Below are 16,152 nucleotides of genomic sequence, written 5' to 3'. Positions count from 1 at the left end.
AAAGCCCAGCTGAAGTAGAAGTCAAATATCTAATTACACTTGAAGCAGAATGTAAAGCAGCATACCAGACTAAAGTGGAATACCTGTAAAACCCTTCTTTTTGTTTCCTACATGTAAAAGACCACGTCTGTGTCTGTCTGAGAATTCATTACAAAACTCTCAAGCAATGATATTCAGATGTTCAAAATTCACCTGTGACGACTGATCTGCTCTTGGGGATTTCATTGAAGCTCATTACAGAACCCATCACCAGCAAACTGTCCCTCTCAGTACAGTTTTTGTGGTGATGCCAAGATTGCAGTCAGTAAAATGCTACTTTCTCTGATGAAATGCCCAGATGCAGTGACAACACATTGAGGACATAGTATGGACAGGTGTTGCACAACCCAGCCTTTGAAGTCATATATGCGTACAGTGGAAACCAAGTGTAATGCGTCATGCCAGACTGTGACAGTGAAGCGACTCTTCATGCCTTTTAAGAGGCAGTATTTCATATTTCAGACCCTTTAAAAATTGGCGATAGAGCTTTTACAGAATTCTCCTTGGAAATGTGGATACTATGCATGTAAGAATGCATTTGGACTTTCAAGGCTGCACAGCTGAAAAAATATCTTTTCTGTCATATGTACATATGTTTGTATGAGTTTATGTATATGATATTTGTAAGCTGATTTGAGCAGTTCTGCTATGTTTGAGAGTCCCAGAAGCTGTGTACAAAGACCCAATGACACAAGTACAAACGCTGTTCAGACACGTAAACTGATCCCCAGTGGGAGTGAGTGCATCAGGGTTAGCTCTAAGCCTGCTTCTCTTCTTCTTGCTAGTGATTGGCTACCTTGGCAAGAAGGCCAGAAGGGGCAAAGCTGCTGTATACAGATGATTTGCCATATCAACATAGCTGCTATGTGCAGATGATGTGGCACTACAAACAGACTCAGAACAACAACCTCAGCAAGTGTTAGGCTAAAATACAAAAGTGAAGGCACATGGGATAAAACTGACTACAGACAAAACAGTGGTCATAGTAAAAGGGGGGATCAGAAGAAGCTGAAAATTGAGATAGAACGGAAGATTATGGAACAAGTTAACAACTTCTGTTATCTGGGAGGTGTGGTTGTGGAGATGGGAAGTCTGAATGAGAAGGTCAAAGCTAGAATCAGAGGTGCTGCAGCCAGTGAGCATAAATTGTTAGGGATAGTATGTGAGAGAAAAATGCTAAGGACACTGAATAAGGCTTCTTTATGGCACACAAACCTAGAGAGTGAAGGGCAGATCAGCTGAGGAAGTTTGAGGTGAAAGAGGTGAAGTACCCGGTATTTGTAGTAAGATGCACATTGTGGGACAAATGAAGAAACTAAGCATCAGAGCATAAGTCAAATTATCTCCAATTACAGATAAGGTTGAGGAGAACAGATTATGGCAGGTTGGTCACAAGTGCAGGAGAGTAGAAGACAGATTGGTAAAGAAGATTTTTGGGAGAAGCAAGAAGAAAGTAAGAGGAGAAAAGATGAGGACATTGTGTGAAAGAAGGCTTGTGAAGTCACTTTAGAAGGTCAGAAAGTGTCTGTGAGTCGAGAGATATGATGACAGTTGAAATGACATCCTGACCCATATAGAAAATGGGAAAAGAGGTTGATGATAAATTGGTGTTTGACAACTCAGTAAAAATATATTTTGGACTAGTGCTATATAGCTCAGTCTGTGTAGAAGTTGTATACTTCTGATGACAACTGAGTATAATGCAAGATGCCACATTGTCACACTGAAGACCCTTTAATATCTGTATTTGGCATTTGTTTATAAAAGGTAATTTGTCTATCCTCTGAGAGTTCTTTCCAGAACATCTGGATAGGACACGGGCAGTGGGATACTTGGTTAAAAATGTACCTAAAGTTACTTTCCACCCTTAAGAATTTCAATATAGCTTTTTGCTGAATTTGGTTAGCAAATTGTTTCCCACCCCCAACATGTGGAGTTGTGGTGGTGTAAGGTCTGCAGTCTCAGAAATGTTGTTTTGTGTGGTGAAATGTAAGGGAATTTTAAGCCCTTAATTCAGTGACAAGTGCTGCAAATCTCAGTCTGAGAAGATCCTGTATATCCCAGTGAAAGGAATATAATGCACGACCTGGGCTGGGTCTATAAAGGTGCATTTGAATCCATGCCCTACCCAAGTAAACAAACACACAAGCTAATAAATGCCAATTTGTGACAGTGAAACAATTATGCATGCCTTTGTCAATGACTGTGCATGCCTATGTCCATGAGGTAGTATCTCAAACCCTTTTGATGGTTCTTGCTACAAATTTCACAGCATTATTTATTTATTTTATTTTATTTTATATTTGTTGACCAGGTTAGTCTGACTGGATACATATCCATTTTCAGCAGAGGCTTGGGGAGAAAAACTCCAAACTTACAAACAGATAAAGATAAGCAAGTTACAGCATATGCACAAACATATTGTATTAACATACAAGTTAGTCTCACATTTCAAGCCTATGAAGAATACATTTTATATTCAGACATATATACAAATATGTTAGTTTCTCTTATCAGACCTATAGGTGCAGCTTATATAGAGAGTATCTGCAAAGATGTTAGTTTCTCTTTTCAAACCTTTTAGTGTAAGAGGTTAGTCACTGTGAATAACAAATTGCAGGGATATGGAAGTAGATGAGCCTTTAGTCAGGGTTAGAGCAAGGACATAACCAGTGAGTTTTAAAATACTGGGTTAGATTTTTTTTAACTGATTAAGGGAGGGGTTCAGAGTAAGATCAGATGGGAGCAAATTCCAGGTTTTGCCTACTGAATTTGCAAACAAAGATTCTCCAGATAGATTGTTAGCTTTAACAGATTGAACCAAAAGTTTTGTAGTGGAACAAAGTGGCCTAACATTTTTTGTAAGGATCGATAACGTTTTTAAGGGAGGGCATTTTTTCTGGATGGTTAATAACCTTGAGTGCTACATTAAGTTGATTATATTGAATTAGCCTGGGAAGTTCTAGCCACCCTAAGAGGTTTAGGTTTTGACAATGGTGTGTTCTGTAGGGAGTTCCTTTGGCAAACCTGGCAATTTGATTGTAGCAGCTAGAGAGTTTGCTGAGATCAGTTTTGCTCAAGTTAGTGAGTACTGACAAGGCATAGAGTAGAGTTGAAAGCAGATGGGTACGGGCAGTGTTAGTCCTAGCTAGAGGGGTGAGAAAAGGTTTGTTTTTGTATAGGAAGCCAAGTTTTTTATTAACGGTTTTAATAGTTTGGTTTACGTGCATATCATATTTGAGGTTATCTATTATAACACCCGGGAGTTTGGCATACATATCTGGTGAGATTATGGTCCCATTGTTAGCTGTTATAAACGAAGGTTGAGAAGATTTGCGAGTAGGGGAGAAGAGCAATAGCTTTGTTTTATTAGGGTTTAATATCAGCTATTGATTAGAGATCCAGTTTTCCACTGTATTAAAGGTTTTCTAGGTTAAGCTCAGGAGATCTGTAGGGGTAGAAGCTGAGCAAATCAGGGTGGAGTCATCAGCATGTTGTATACAGGTTGAGTCTGGGATTACAGTGTGGAGGTCATTGATAAAGAGGGAGAAAAGAAGGGGACCTAATATGGAGCCTTGAGGGACACCAATGGTAATGGGGAGAAGGGTGGAGAGTTTATCCTGCCAAATGTCAGCCTGCTGTCTTCCACTAAGATAAGATTGAAACCATTGTATGGCATGGTTGTTTAGGGATATTTTATTTAGGGTAAGTAAGAGTAGCTGGTGGTTAACCATGTCGAAGGCCTTGGAAAGATCAAGAAACAGGGCAGAAGATAGTTAGTTGTTTTTACGGTTGGAATTTATGACATTAGAAAAGGAGAGGAGAGCTGGGGTGGTACTGTGCTGTGGTCTTAATCCATGCTGGGAGTTAGCCAGAAGATTATGTTGATTAAGGTAGTGTAAGAGTTGTTTATGGATACACTTTTCCATAATTTTAGCCAGGAGGGAAAGGATAGCTATTGGTCTATAGTTTGACAGCTCAATGGAGCTGCCTCCTTTGTGGAGTGGTATGACGTGATATTTTCCAGATAGAGGGGATAGAGGCTTCAGTTATGGTTCTGTTTATTAAAATAGAGACAGGGTATGTTATAACATCAGCAGCTTTTTGCAGGTAGTCTGCAGGGAGGAGGTCAGCTGAAAGGGTGGTTGGTTTGAGTTTTTTAATTAGGGCTGTAATGAGTGAAGCCAGAACTTTTTGGAAGCTAAAGGAGAGAATGTCACTGGGATTAGGGGTTTCAGCATTAGGACAAGTGGGTTTAAGTTTGCCGGCAAGGGCCTGGATGGTTTCTGTAAAGAAACTGTTGAAGGTGTTGGCAATGGACGCTGGCGATTTTTTGGTTGGGGCTGAGGGGACTGGAGTTGTGGATTGCCCTGGGTGGAGGAGTTTAATACCTGCCCAGAACTTCTGTGGATTGTTGTGGTGTTTCTGCTGTGAATAGCAGAAATGTTTTTTTTGGTCTAGTAATATGGATTTTTTTGTATCATTCCTATAATGTCGAAATTAGAGTTGATCTTGTGAGCCTTTAGAGGAGCGCCAGGTGTTCCATGCATTATTTCTTTGGCTGATCTTTAGTTTGGTTTCTTTAGTGAGCCAGGGAGCAACTTTTGTTTTAATTCTAATAGGGCAGGCAGGTGCATGGTTGTCAAGGATGGCCAGGAATGTGTTATTAAAGTGTGTTACTGCCTCATCTAGTGGTAGTTGTTTTAGAATTGACTAATTGCATAATTTAAGTTTTTCTAAGAATTTATTAAGGTTGAAGTTTTTGTTATTTTATAGGTGGGTAGATGTGGGCATTCAACTTCATGCTTAATAGTATACGTTAAGAAATGATCACTTAGATCTTCAGGGAGAGTACCTGATTTGTACATGTGGTGGAGGCTATTAATTAGTATCCAGTCTAGGATACTTTCTTTATTGTTAGGCTTGCTGATCCTAGTAGGGGAGGTTATAGTTTGTGTAAAACCAAGTAGGTTTACATGGGTGGTTGGGGTCTCTGCAGTGCAGGTGTACCAATCTATATTGAGGTCCCCTAGAACAATGGTCTGTTGGGGGTAGGAATTGGATAGCCAGTAGTAAATGTCTTCTAGGGTCCCCGAGTTATTACCTGGGGAAGTATAGACACATACTATGTTTATACATTTGTTTTTATTTATTTGCAGTTTAGAAATCATAATTTCTGCTTTGTTAAATATAGGTGGTTGAAGGTTGTCTAGAGTAACATTTAGGGTGGTTTTATAGAGAACAACAACCCATCCACCTTTCCTGGAAGTATGATCTAGCCTGAGTATATTATACCCTGGAGGTAGAATTTCATTATCTGGCATAGTTGGTTTTACCCATATTTTGGTGAGACAAAGTATGTCAGGGGTAGGTTGTCAGGAGGGGCATGGCGGTTGTGGACCTTATTGTTTATGGTTCTAATGTTAAATGGCAGGACAGTAGTGATTTGGGGAGTCTGTTTAGGCTTTGTCTTATGTTTGGGCTGTTATAATTAGAGTTAGTGTTGTCTGGGGATGGTGGCCCAGGATTGGGGTGGATATCCCCATCAATAGTAAGGGTGTGGGGCAAACTAGCTATGAGCTTGAGAATTTTATTTATCAGTTTTTGGTAGTATTTAGTTTTGCTGTTAACATATCTGGGTATAACATGGTGGGTGTTAGCAGGGGTAAAGGAGTTGGTGTTGATGGACATGAATGAGTGGGCAGAATGGTTTGAGAGGATTGGGGTGGTAGCAAGGCATTTGGGATGGTTAAATCCTATATGGGATTGGTTTTCATAGATGGTGAAAGAATAAAGGGTGATTAGTAAAGGTAGGGTGCAGAGTAGTTGTGATACTTTAGAAGACTTGTATTTGAGACATAATGGGGGGAATATACTAGGCAACCTAGGTATAATAGTAGGTGGGGAGATGGTGGAAGGGGTGGGGTATAAATGAATTCCTGTTAATGGTTGGCAAATGAGGGGGCGTGGCTGAGGGGGTTATAAATTGAGGTACTGGGGGCGGGTGGAAATAAGGGGCAGGGAGGGGCACAAAGTGAGCCCAGAGGGTGAGCAGAGTGGGGCTTAACCACACCAGAGGAATCCTCAGAGCCTGTGATTAAAGTAAGAGGCTTTTTTCTTGCTTTCTTACTTGCTTTAAATTCTAATCTGTGTTTTGTTTTTAAACCCGGACAGCACCTTTAACAGTACAATTTGGTGGAACCTTTTAGCATTAGGAGCCTTATTTAAGGGCTCTGAAGTTTGGTGCTGTTGACCCAGTACGGCTGAATTAAACAGTTTAATCAGAAAGACTTTAGAAAAAATAGTAACCTTAGTTAAGTTTGTTATTGAGGGTAGATCAGTGTGGCTATCCATTTTTTTTCTGTTAAATGCCCAGCTGGATGCAGTCCTTCTAACTGTGCGAGCCTTGCCTTTCAGGGTGGAAGGCGTGAGAAGAGATAATACCTAATAGCAGATCTGTAGTGTTAGCTCATCACCAGAAATAGAACTATAGCAAAAAAAAAATTGAACAGTGTTTCATGTCATATATAACACAGCGACTGAGAGAAAAAGCATAATCCTTACATTAATAGTACACTGCACAGTACACTGCACTGCCCATAGAAACAGTTTCAAGTATTTGGTAGCGAAATAGAGCAAGTAAGCAAGACATAGCATGTATTAAAAGAAGAAACTCTAGTCAGGGTCACGCTATTCTGCATACAGCATCTTCTATATTTAGCATGAAAATAAAGTTCAATGGTAGTAGCGTTTGAGAAGTAGGCTGTTGGTACAGAGTCTAGGATTTAAGAATTACACTAAATACAACAAAGTTATACTGATCCACAAACAATCACTTCAGTTTAGCAGCAACAAAAAAGCACAAAATCAGTTGTCCAATGCATTCGTCAGCTTCTTGTATTAATGCACTTTTAAATATTCAGTCAGCATAAGATTTCACATATTAAACCTACAGTTGTATTTAATCAGAGAGTCAGTAACACATACAATTACATAAAAAGTTTACAGCAGGACAGCTGCCTGGGTCGGGAGCACTGGGATGTTTGAAAAATGGAGGTTAATTGAGGTGGTTAAGTAACCTCGGATTGTTAGCAAGACAGGGGGAGGGGAACATGCAAGGGGCTTAACCACACCAGAGGAACCCTCAGAGCCGGTTATTAAAGTAAGTGGCTTTTTTATTGCTATATTACTTGCTTTAAATTCTAATCCATGTTCTGTTTTTAAACACAGACAGCAACTTTAGCAGTACAGTTTGGTGGAACTTGCTTTTTTACTTGCTTTAAATTCTAATCTATGTTCTGTTTTTAAACACAGACAGCACCTTTAACAGTACAATTTGGTGGAACTTTTTTAGCATTAGGAGCCTTATTTAAGGGCTGGGGAGTTTGGTGCTGTTGACTCAGTACAGCTGAATTAAATAGTTTAAGCAGAAAGACTTTAGAAAAAATAGTAACCTTAGTTAAGTTTGTTATTGAGGGTAGACCAGTGTGGCTATCCATTTTTTTTAAATGCCCAACTGGATGCAGTCCTTCTAACTGTGTGAGCCTTTCAGGGTGGGAGCCGTGAGAAGAGATAATACCTTAGTTAAGTTTGATATTGAGGGTAGACCAGTGTGGCTATCCAATTTTTTTTTTTTTAATGCCCAACTAGATGCAGTCCTCCTAACTGTGCGAACCTTTCAGGGTGGGAACACAAAAAAGCCAATAAAACACAAACTAGGTGAAATTGCTAGAAAACCACTCCACTGGTAACCAAAAAAAAATGTTTTATTAAGCGCTTTTTGTCTCTCCTTGTAGGGAGACTTCCTTAGATAAAAAAACACACACAATTCCACAGAGTCATCAGTCATGTGATACATAAGCACACCTTCATTTAAAACGTCCCTTCCTCATAAAATTAATCCATATACAGGTTATTGCATCCTCTTAAATAAATTACATCAAATAATACCAAAGTTATTAACTATAATTATACTAAAATACTTGACTACTGAACTAAAACCCATATTCAACTTTTTTTTTTTTACCAAAGTTAAATAAACCCTAAACCTAAACAATTCAGCAAATTCATTTAGAAATATATACAATTATTTAATTATTTGCTTTCTAAATTTTATTTGAGTTCAGTTGGATTGTCTTGCCTTATTCTATAAACATGTTGACACCTATTGTACAAGGGTGTAAACTGGTTTGTCCCTCCCTTATGCCTACTTTTCTAAATGTTTCAATTTTAAAATGCACAAGATAGAAAAAATTTCATTCAATCCTGGAAAGTGGCAAGCGTCCGTACGCAACTGCCATCTCAGTTCAAGTCTCTCTAATAATAGTGAGTCAGGGCCACCTCTTCCATTCAAGTTAATACAGTCAATAGCCCTAATTTTAAATGTATGATCAGGGTGTGTCTCCACGTGTCTAGCTAAGGCACTTTCTTTTTTTGATTTAGAAATATAATACAAGTGTTCATATACTCTTTCTTTTAGCTTTCGATCCGTTTTCCCAATATAGAAAGCCGGACATTGCTGACACTGTGCCATATATACTACTGCTTTACTCTGACAGTTAAACTTACATTTAGTCACATATTTCTGTTCCCTCAAAGTAAAGCATTGACCAACCTCCATGTGTTTTCAGAAGTTACACATGTTGCATTTGACCATACCTGTTCATGTGCAGGGACCTTTTACTTTGTGTTATAATATGTTCTTCAAAATTCTGCCCCCTTTGAAAGACTATTCTTGGTGTTTCCTGGAATTTGTGCCTAAGTGCACTGTCATTCATTATTAATGACCAGTTTTTATTAATGAGAGAATACAAAGCTGGAGCATTTACATTATATCTAGTAACAAGAGCTGTAGTGCTATACTCTCTCATCCTTTGTTCCGTGTTTACATCCCTTTCGATGTCACCTTCCATTGTGCCCTTCATACACAATATTGGTTTATAAAAATCTCTAGCCCTCTTATTTTGGACTTCTCTGATCAATTCGTTGATCAGTTGTTCTGGGTAACATCTTACCTTAAACATGTTACTCAAATTGTTACATTCCATCACAAATTCCTCATCTTTTGTCACCATTCGGACAGCCCTTACTAGCTGCACTTTAACGACAGATCGTTTTTGATGTAAAGGATGGCAACTAGTAAAGTGGAGGAATGTGTTGGAATATGTTTCTTTACGAAAAAGTTGTGCACATTAACTATTGGTAACTGAATCTTTTCTAAGGTTTACGTCCAAATCTATAGCCTATTTGGACGTAAACCTTAGAAAAGATTCAATTACCAATAGTTAATTGTGCACAAATGTTTCGTAAAGAAACACCAAGAGTATCTTACAGTTAGTATTTGTGTATAAAACACCATATGTCAGTACTTCAAAAGTTTCACATAATGAAAATTGGGAACTTGGGTCATATTTCTGTTAGGGATTTCATATGCTGCTCACCACTGAATTTAGCAGCAGCATACTGTTTTTCTTAGCACAAAACATTCTGGTAATGTCAAGTCTGAAGTCTCAAAAAAACTTTGTCTGAAGAAAGTTGTTTGATTTTACTTTTGATATAATGGCAAAACAATGCATAGTACTCTGGCTGTGTTACACCACCCTTAGCTGAAGTCATACAGTCACCAGGTATTGCAGGTTGGCAGCCTGGCACATTGTAGTAATCACATAGCTCTGCCATTGGAGTATGTCAGTACAAGGTTATATATCTGAAGCAGTTTGACTTTTTGTGGTAAACTGTTTGGAAAAACTTGAATATCTAGTCACAAATCTCTTGTACTTTTAGGTGCAGTGGTAATAGAAAAGCTACTTGTTATGTTTTTGAGTGACATGTCAGAATTCCTGATTTCCTTTTCTACATTAATACATTACATGCTGGAAAACATCATTTTCACTTTACAACATAAAAGCTAAAATTAAGTCCATTTACCATATTATCCATTATGTAGGTGACTGTTTGGTTTTATTCCAAGACTTATTACTATGAGTTTTGAAATAGCAAGACTAAATGAGAGGAAATGCAGACTTACATATACCAAGTATGAGATATTTGTTTCTGAGATTATTCCCTTTTTTCTGAGGTATGCCTATTTTGGCGTTTGTATATATATGTGTCAGGGGTGTGGGTCTCCTTCAAAGAACAACTTTAAAGGAGAACAGCTATGTTCAATGTTCACTCTACTCCCATGTTTCCGTTCTTTTTTGTAATTCTGGGACTTGCAAGTACAAGTGTTAGCATGCAGTATAGAGCCTTATACATTTTTAGTTGAATCTGAAGACATTTGCATTAGAGATACTGTGAAACGATCATAATAAAGTAGTACATTTAAAGCAACTTCATTGTATTTCCAAAATACAGCAAAACTTTTGTACACATACTTTCCCATTTGAATGTGCCCCTTTTAATAGGACAAACCTCATTTGACAATGAAGAAGTCAAATAAATTGTCTACAGATGAAAGCTATCTATCCAATTTTTTTTTTGCAGACTCTTCCCAGACACAGACACACACACACACACACACAGACACATAAACACACACACACAGACACACACACACAGACACACACACACACACACACACACACACACACACACACACACACACACACACAGACACACACACACACAGACACACACACAGACACACACAGACACACACACACACAGACACACACACACACACAGACACACACAGACACACACACACCGTCTTTCTCACTCACTCACGGTCCTCAAAAACCCGATGAATATTTTAACTTTAGATTGAATGACAGAAATGGTCAGAAACTTTTGCGCAAAGTCTGCTTTGCAACTAAAAGGTACTTTTTATTGTTTGATATTTGATTGACATGAATGCATAATTTTGTCTTATTGCTCTTACATTCACTGCCCCAAAGTCCATATCAGTGGCTATTTAACAGTAATTATATAATTCCTGTAATTACTTTTATTTCATGCAGAATGTGCCCCGCCACTTAGATGGGCATTTCCATTTTCATTGTACACCACAGATGTTTGATTTCAGTGGAAATGAAAGAAGAAAATAAATAATGACCACAGTAATGTATAATATATCCGTGATAATCTAGCAACAGTAGTGTTATTGCCCTTTGCTTTCATACACAGCCTGCTTCCTCCAAAAGACAACCACTTTCTTGGTATAACCCTGATGTTTGATTGTGATGAAGTTGAAATACGTAATGGCTACGGTAATGTATTTTAGGTTACTCTGTCACATAAATTTTGCATTTCCCAGGCAAGCTATTTAAATGAGTGTTTAACAATGAGCATAGCCCTTTTGTTTTCATGCACAGCATGCCCCAAAATAAAAATGGCAGTTTTCTTTGCATTCCTCTGAGGTTTGTTTGTGGTGAATGTGAAAGAAATAATGGCGACAGCAGTTTATTTCAGCTTATTATATACTGGCTGAGCCCAACAAGCGTATATGTGATTACGTAATAGTGATAATTTAACTGCCATTTGCTTTCACACACAAACTATGCCCCTTCCCCCCCAAAAAAGACATTTTTTTTGCATATACCGATGCTATCTGATATTGACAAAAGTGAAAGAAATAATTATGCCAGTAATTTATTTCATTTTGCTTTAGTCATCCACAGCATCAACGTCCATCCAAACCCAGTAGCAGTAAGAAAAAAAAATAGAAACAAAAAGGAACAAATTTAATGGATCAGTGTATACTGTGACTGACACTCACTTCACATTAAATAAAGACTTATGTCCCACTATTAGAGAGAAGTATGTTCTCTGTAGTTATTTTGTGATTATTCTGTCTAAAACATGGTTAACTTCCCTCCCCTAATTAATTACTTTTTTTCATGTTGAAGAAATAGTTACGGTTTGTTATTTGAACAAATGTTTTATTAATCAGAACATTTTTGTTGATTTTTTTATTGTTTAACACCTTTATTAAATTATCAGGTAAGATGTAGGCACACATACAGTAATAGAAAACAAACCATGTTAACATTTTTCCATTTAAGCACATTATATTTTACCAGTTTTCTTTCTTTATAAGAATTTCTGTCTTGTTTGTGCTTGAAAATATGTTTCATTTATTTTGTGATGTGGTGCAATGCCCTATTTTGTTTGCAATGTTTATGTACTTCTGGATTTCTTCAGCAGCTCTTCTAAATTGTTTTTCTTATTCAAGTCAGCTTGGTTAAAATCAAACAAATATCTGAGAAGTTATGCAAAGGAAATGCCTTTTGTAAAAACATCTCTAGAGTGGAAACATTCTAAGCAATCTTTCATTATTTGCAGATGTGTGTTTTACGACTGATCCAGGTGATCCGTTCTGTTGAGAAAATAGAAAAAATTTTACACACTCAAAACTCCAGTGAAATGTCTAGTCTAGAAATAAACAGGTAACATTTTGAATATGATACCATATAAATAAGTGTTATATTTTGTTATTTAATGATGTTAGTGAAGACAGAGAAAATTATGACTTGGTTTTCTGGTCAAAGCCAGACTTTTGCTGTTGAGGTGAATTTCTAGACATCCATTTTGAAAACGTGTAACAAATCATTTTATATGTGGTGCTTTAGCTTCCATTTTTGTGACAGAGGGTTTTCTATCACAATCTTGAACCACAAAGTCTTGAAATGCACAGTCCTGGGATCATAATATCAGACTAAATTGCTGAGGACCACAATATTGAACTCCTGAACTTACCCTCCCTTAAGGACCCATGTTATTATTTGTTTTTGGGTCCACACCCTTTCAGAACCAATGTTAACACATATTCCTGGATCTACATGCCTTCATGGAGCCATGTTAGCACTCATTCCAAGGTTTTCGCTGGTAGGAGGATTTGGTATTCAAGACTATTAGATGCTGTGGTCTTCAGTGGTTTGGTCTTTGATATTATAGTCCCAGGACTGTGCATTTCAAGATTGTGTTTTGAAATGTGTTAAATGTTCTAATGCTATTGGCATTCTGCAGTGCTGCAGGAACTTGGGACACTCAGTACATTATGTGGCATTATTTTATTAAAACACAGATGTTTCCTTCATGTGATCGCTTACATTTAGATAAAGTTGAAAAGGATCATGTGGCAGTGTGAGATGTCAGAACTTTTACAGCTGTTAGTTGATATACAGTGCACTTTGCTTTTGCATACTGTGTAGCAGTACAGTGTTTGTTTTAGCGTTTTAACAGCAGAGACATAGCTGGCTCAGCTAGCACCCTGTGCCAGTTCTACAAACTTGCACCCCACCCCTTCGGCTGTTAAACTTAAGTTTATGATCTGGTGGCTGATGTTCCTGAAATGCACTAGCTAACCAGTTTGTGCTTTTGCATGTCTCCCCCTGGTCTTCCTGCCCCAGCTCTTCGATGGATGGCTGAAAAAAACAAAAAAAAAAAACAAAACAAAAAACGATCAGGTACAGGGGGCTCCTTAAAGGCAGGAGCCATTCAGGTCCCCTTGCTGCTCCCTGCCTCTGACCCACCTTCCTGCGATTGTAGATTAAAAGAAAGAAACAAATCTTAACAGTAGCAGACTGCTTGCTGCGGTTTATAGCACAGATGGAGCACTACATCCTTCAGATTATAATAATAATGAAAAAAGGAAACAAAACCTCATATTATAATAATAATAATGAAAAAAGGAAACAAATCAAACAAACTTCATTAAATTTCCAAATAAAGAATTGTTTTGATAGGACTAATTTTATTGGACAAAAGAATATATATATATATATATATATATATATATATATATATATATATATATATATATATACACACACACACACGCACACGCACACACACGCACACGCACACACACACACACACACACTTTGTATTTAAATTGTATTCATTAAGACATAGTAATTCATGAACAGATGTATAACTGGTATATGTTTGATTTAACTGCAGAAAGGTCAGTATGAAATATACATGATACATATCAGAAGTAGAAACTTAAGTGGAAAAAATTTAGAAATGAAAACTTGTGCTACTTTCATTTATTCTAAGACCTCTACTGAGATTGAAAGTGGTAAATATATTTTCAATAGCTGTTGTCTAATGTGTAAAACTTGTCAGTGTGTGATAAAGCAAGTTTTAGGGGTGCATATTAAACAAAGTTGTTTAATTTGATGAAGGCTAGTTTGCAAAGCTTTGTAAAAATTCAGGTGATTATACAGTACATCTTTCACTATGGTTCTCCTGTAGTGTTAAATTTGCAAGTTGGATAGTTGGACTACACACACACTTTTTTCACAGATGCAAAGGTGTAATAAATGGGGGTTTGTTAAAAAAAAAAGGAAACCAGTCCTTTTTGTTTAAAACTGTAGCAAACTTCTAGCTACAAATGTAGCAGGCAGTAGCACTACAGTCCTTAGGTTTGACTGCAAATGCAATACAAGCTTTTTTAAGCCAGTATTGCACTTGAAGGATGAGGAGGGATCAGAATGCTAATCCTGCCTCCTAACACTTTGTGCCTAGGGAAATTGCTCTGCCCTAGCTACACTACTGTTTAACAGTGAGATTCATGTGTAAGAATCTTGTATGAAGTTTGATATTGCAGAATTCTTATTTATGATTCTCACTATTATAAGTTTTTTTTATTTTTGAAGGGTAATTAGAGGTCTTCATGCAAGACTTTTGTTTAGATTGTGGAGTTAAAAACTGTTTCCTTGTCTACCCATTTTCCACATGCTTGAATGCATTTCAAATGTTTTGCCTAACAGTTCAGTCTTTGTGTAGCTCTTCTGTTGTACCCATTACTGTGTATTTAATTAGAGGAAGGGACAGCAGTTAGCTATCAGTATGTTGTAAACAAAAAAATATATATATTTTATTTGATTGTACTTTTCTCTAAAGATATATGTCATCTTGTATCTCATTCTCACTCAGGTATGTTAGTGAATCAACTTACCCATCAACACTCGGTTTTTGATGCTTTTACTTGTTTTCCCTGCACATGGGAAAGAAGCAGCAGCGGCTAATCGTTCCTACATTTCACCCCATTCCTGAAACGCTTAAGTCAACATCTGGGAAAGACTAATGTATCTTGCTGGAGCATTTTGCAGTTTGTATAGCTGTAGGTTTTTCATCTGTCTTTTTGTCAGTTAATATTATACATGGGATACAACAGTCTGCATCTTAGGCAATGGCTTCACCTGCCTGAATTACAATAACAGCTGTCCACTGTATTTTGTGCTAAGCAAGCTGGGGTGGGTGAATTTACAGATGATTCATAGGTTGGTACTAGGCTATCAGTCCTAGGGCCTATACAAGCCTAGCCATAACAATTCCCTGGATATTTACTTCCGTGGACCCCTGTCTAGCAGGGCGACTGACGTGATCCCCGGAGTGAATTTCCTATCTCCCATCCAATCATCAAGGTTCCTTTTGAAGAGGGCCAAGGAGGCACTCTGCTTGACATGTATGGGCAGTCTGTTCCAGAGTCTGGGGAGTCTCTGGGTCAGGAACCTATCCCTCCAGTATGCTTTGTTCATTGTGATGACAAGGTTTAGATCCCTGGAGCATGTGTCTCTGAGGGATTAGGATTTCAGCTTATTGGTATTGAATACTGTAAATCTGGGATCTTGCTATCACAGTCATTAAGTTTACTTCATTATATCGCACTCTCTTTTTTGTTGTATGGATGATGTTGACATTTTGTATGCTTGCAGTCTTGTCCAGCTTTTCTGTAAATGTCTGCATTTTACTGTAGTATTAATGTGTGTGTGTTTTGTTGCAGACATTTTTGCTTTGTTGGCTGGGTGTTCTTAGTTAGGCATTCTAAGAGATATGTTATTGCATCGTGTGTATTTATTCTTTACTTGCCTTATGGCCTAGATTGTAGCTGAAAAGGGTCCACTGAAGATAGCCCAAAGGAAATAAATGTTTTTTTAACCTCCTCAACTTGCTATTCTGTTTCATTCTCTAACACGACCCAGGATAACTTGGTTCTGTAATCCTTACCTAAACAAGTCCCTTAACAGAGTGTGAAGGTTTCAGAAGAAAGAGCAGTCTGGTCTTACAAAGTGAACGATTTTTTGATATTATGTTACCCAGTCTGTTTACTTCAACAGGGCTAGTTGTTACAGGCAGACTTTCCCAGACTCTAGCTCCTAC

At 37.7% G+C, this 16,152-nt stretch overlaps 1 protein-coding gene across 1 annotated transcript in view; it reads left to right on the top strand.

The window, feature by feature from the left end:
- Positions 1-16,152, top strand: part of COG2 (component of oligomeric golgi complex 2) — a 1,275,772-nt gene that overhangs the window by 296,410 nt on the left and 963,210 nt on the right. The window contains exon 5 of the mRNA XM_044076075.1: positions 12,325-12,428. Within this exon, the coding sequence (XP_043932010.1) occupies positions 12,325-12,428 (104 nt within the window). The remainder of the gene's footprint in view (positions 1-12,324; positions 12,429-16,152) is intronic.

The sequence above is a fragment of the Protopterus annectens genome, chromosome 1.part1 (genome assembly GCF_019279795.1).
Source record: "Protopterus annectens isolate FY-2018-M chromosome 1.part1, PAN1.0, whole genome shotgun sequence".
NCBI lineage: Eukaryota > Metazoa > Chordata > Ceratodontiformes > Protopteridae > Protopterus > Protopterus annectens.
Note: the sequence above shows the minus strand (reverse complement) of the source record. Positions and strands in the feature narration are given on the sequence as shown.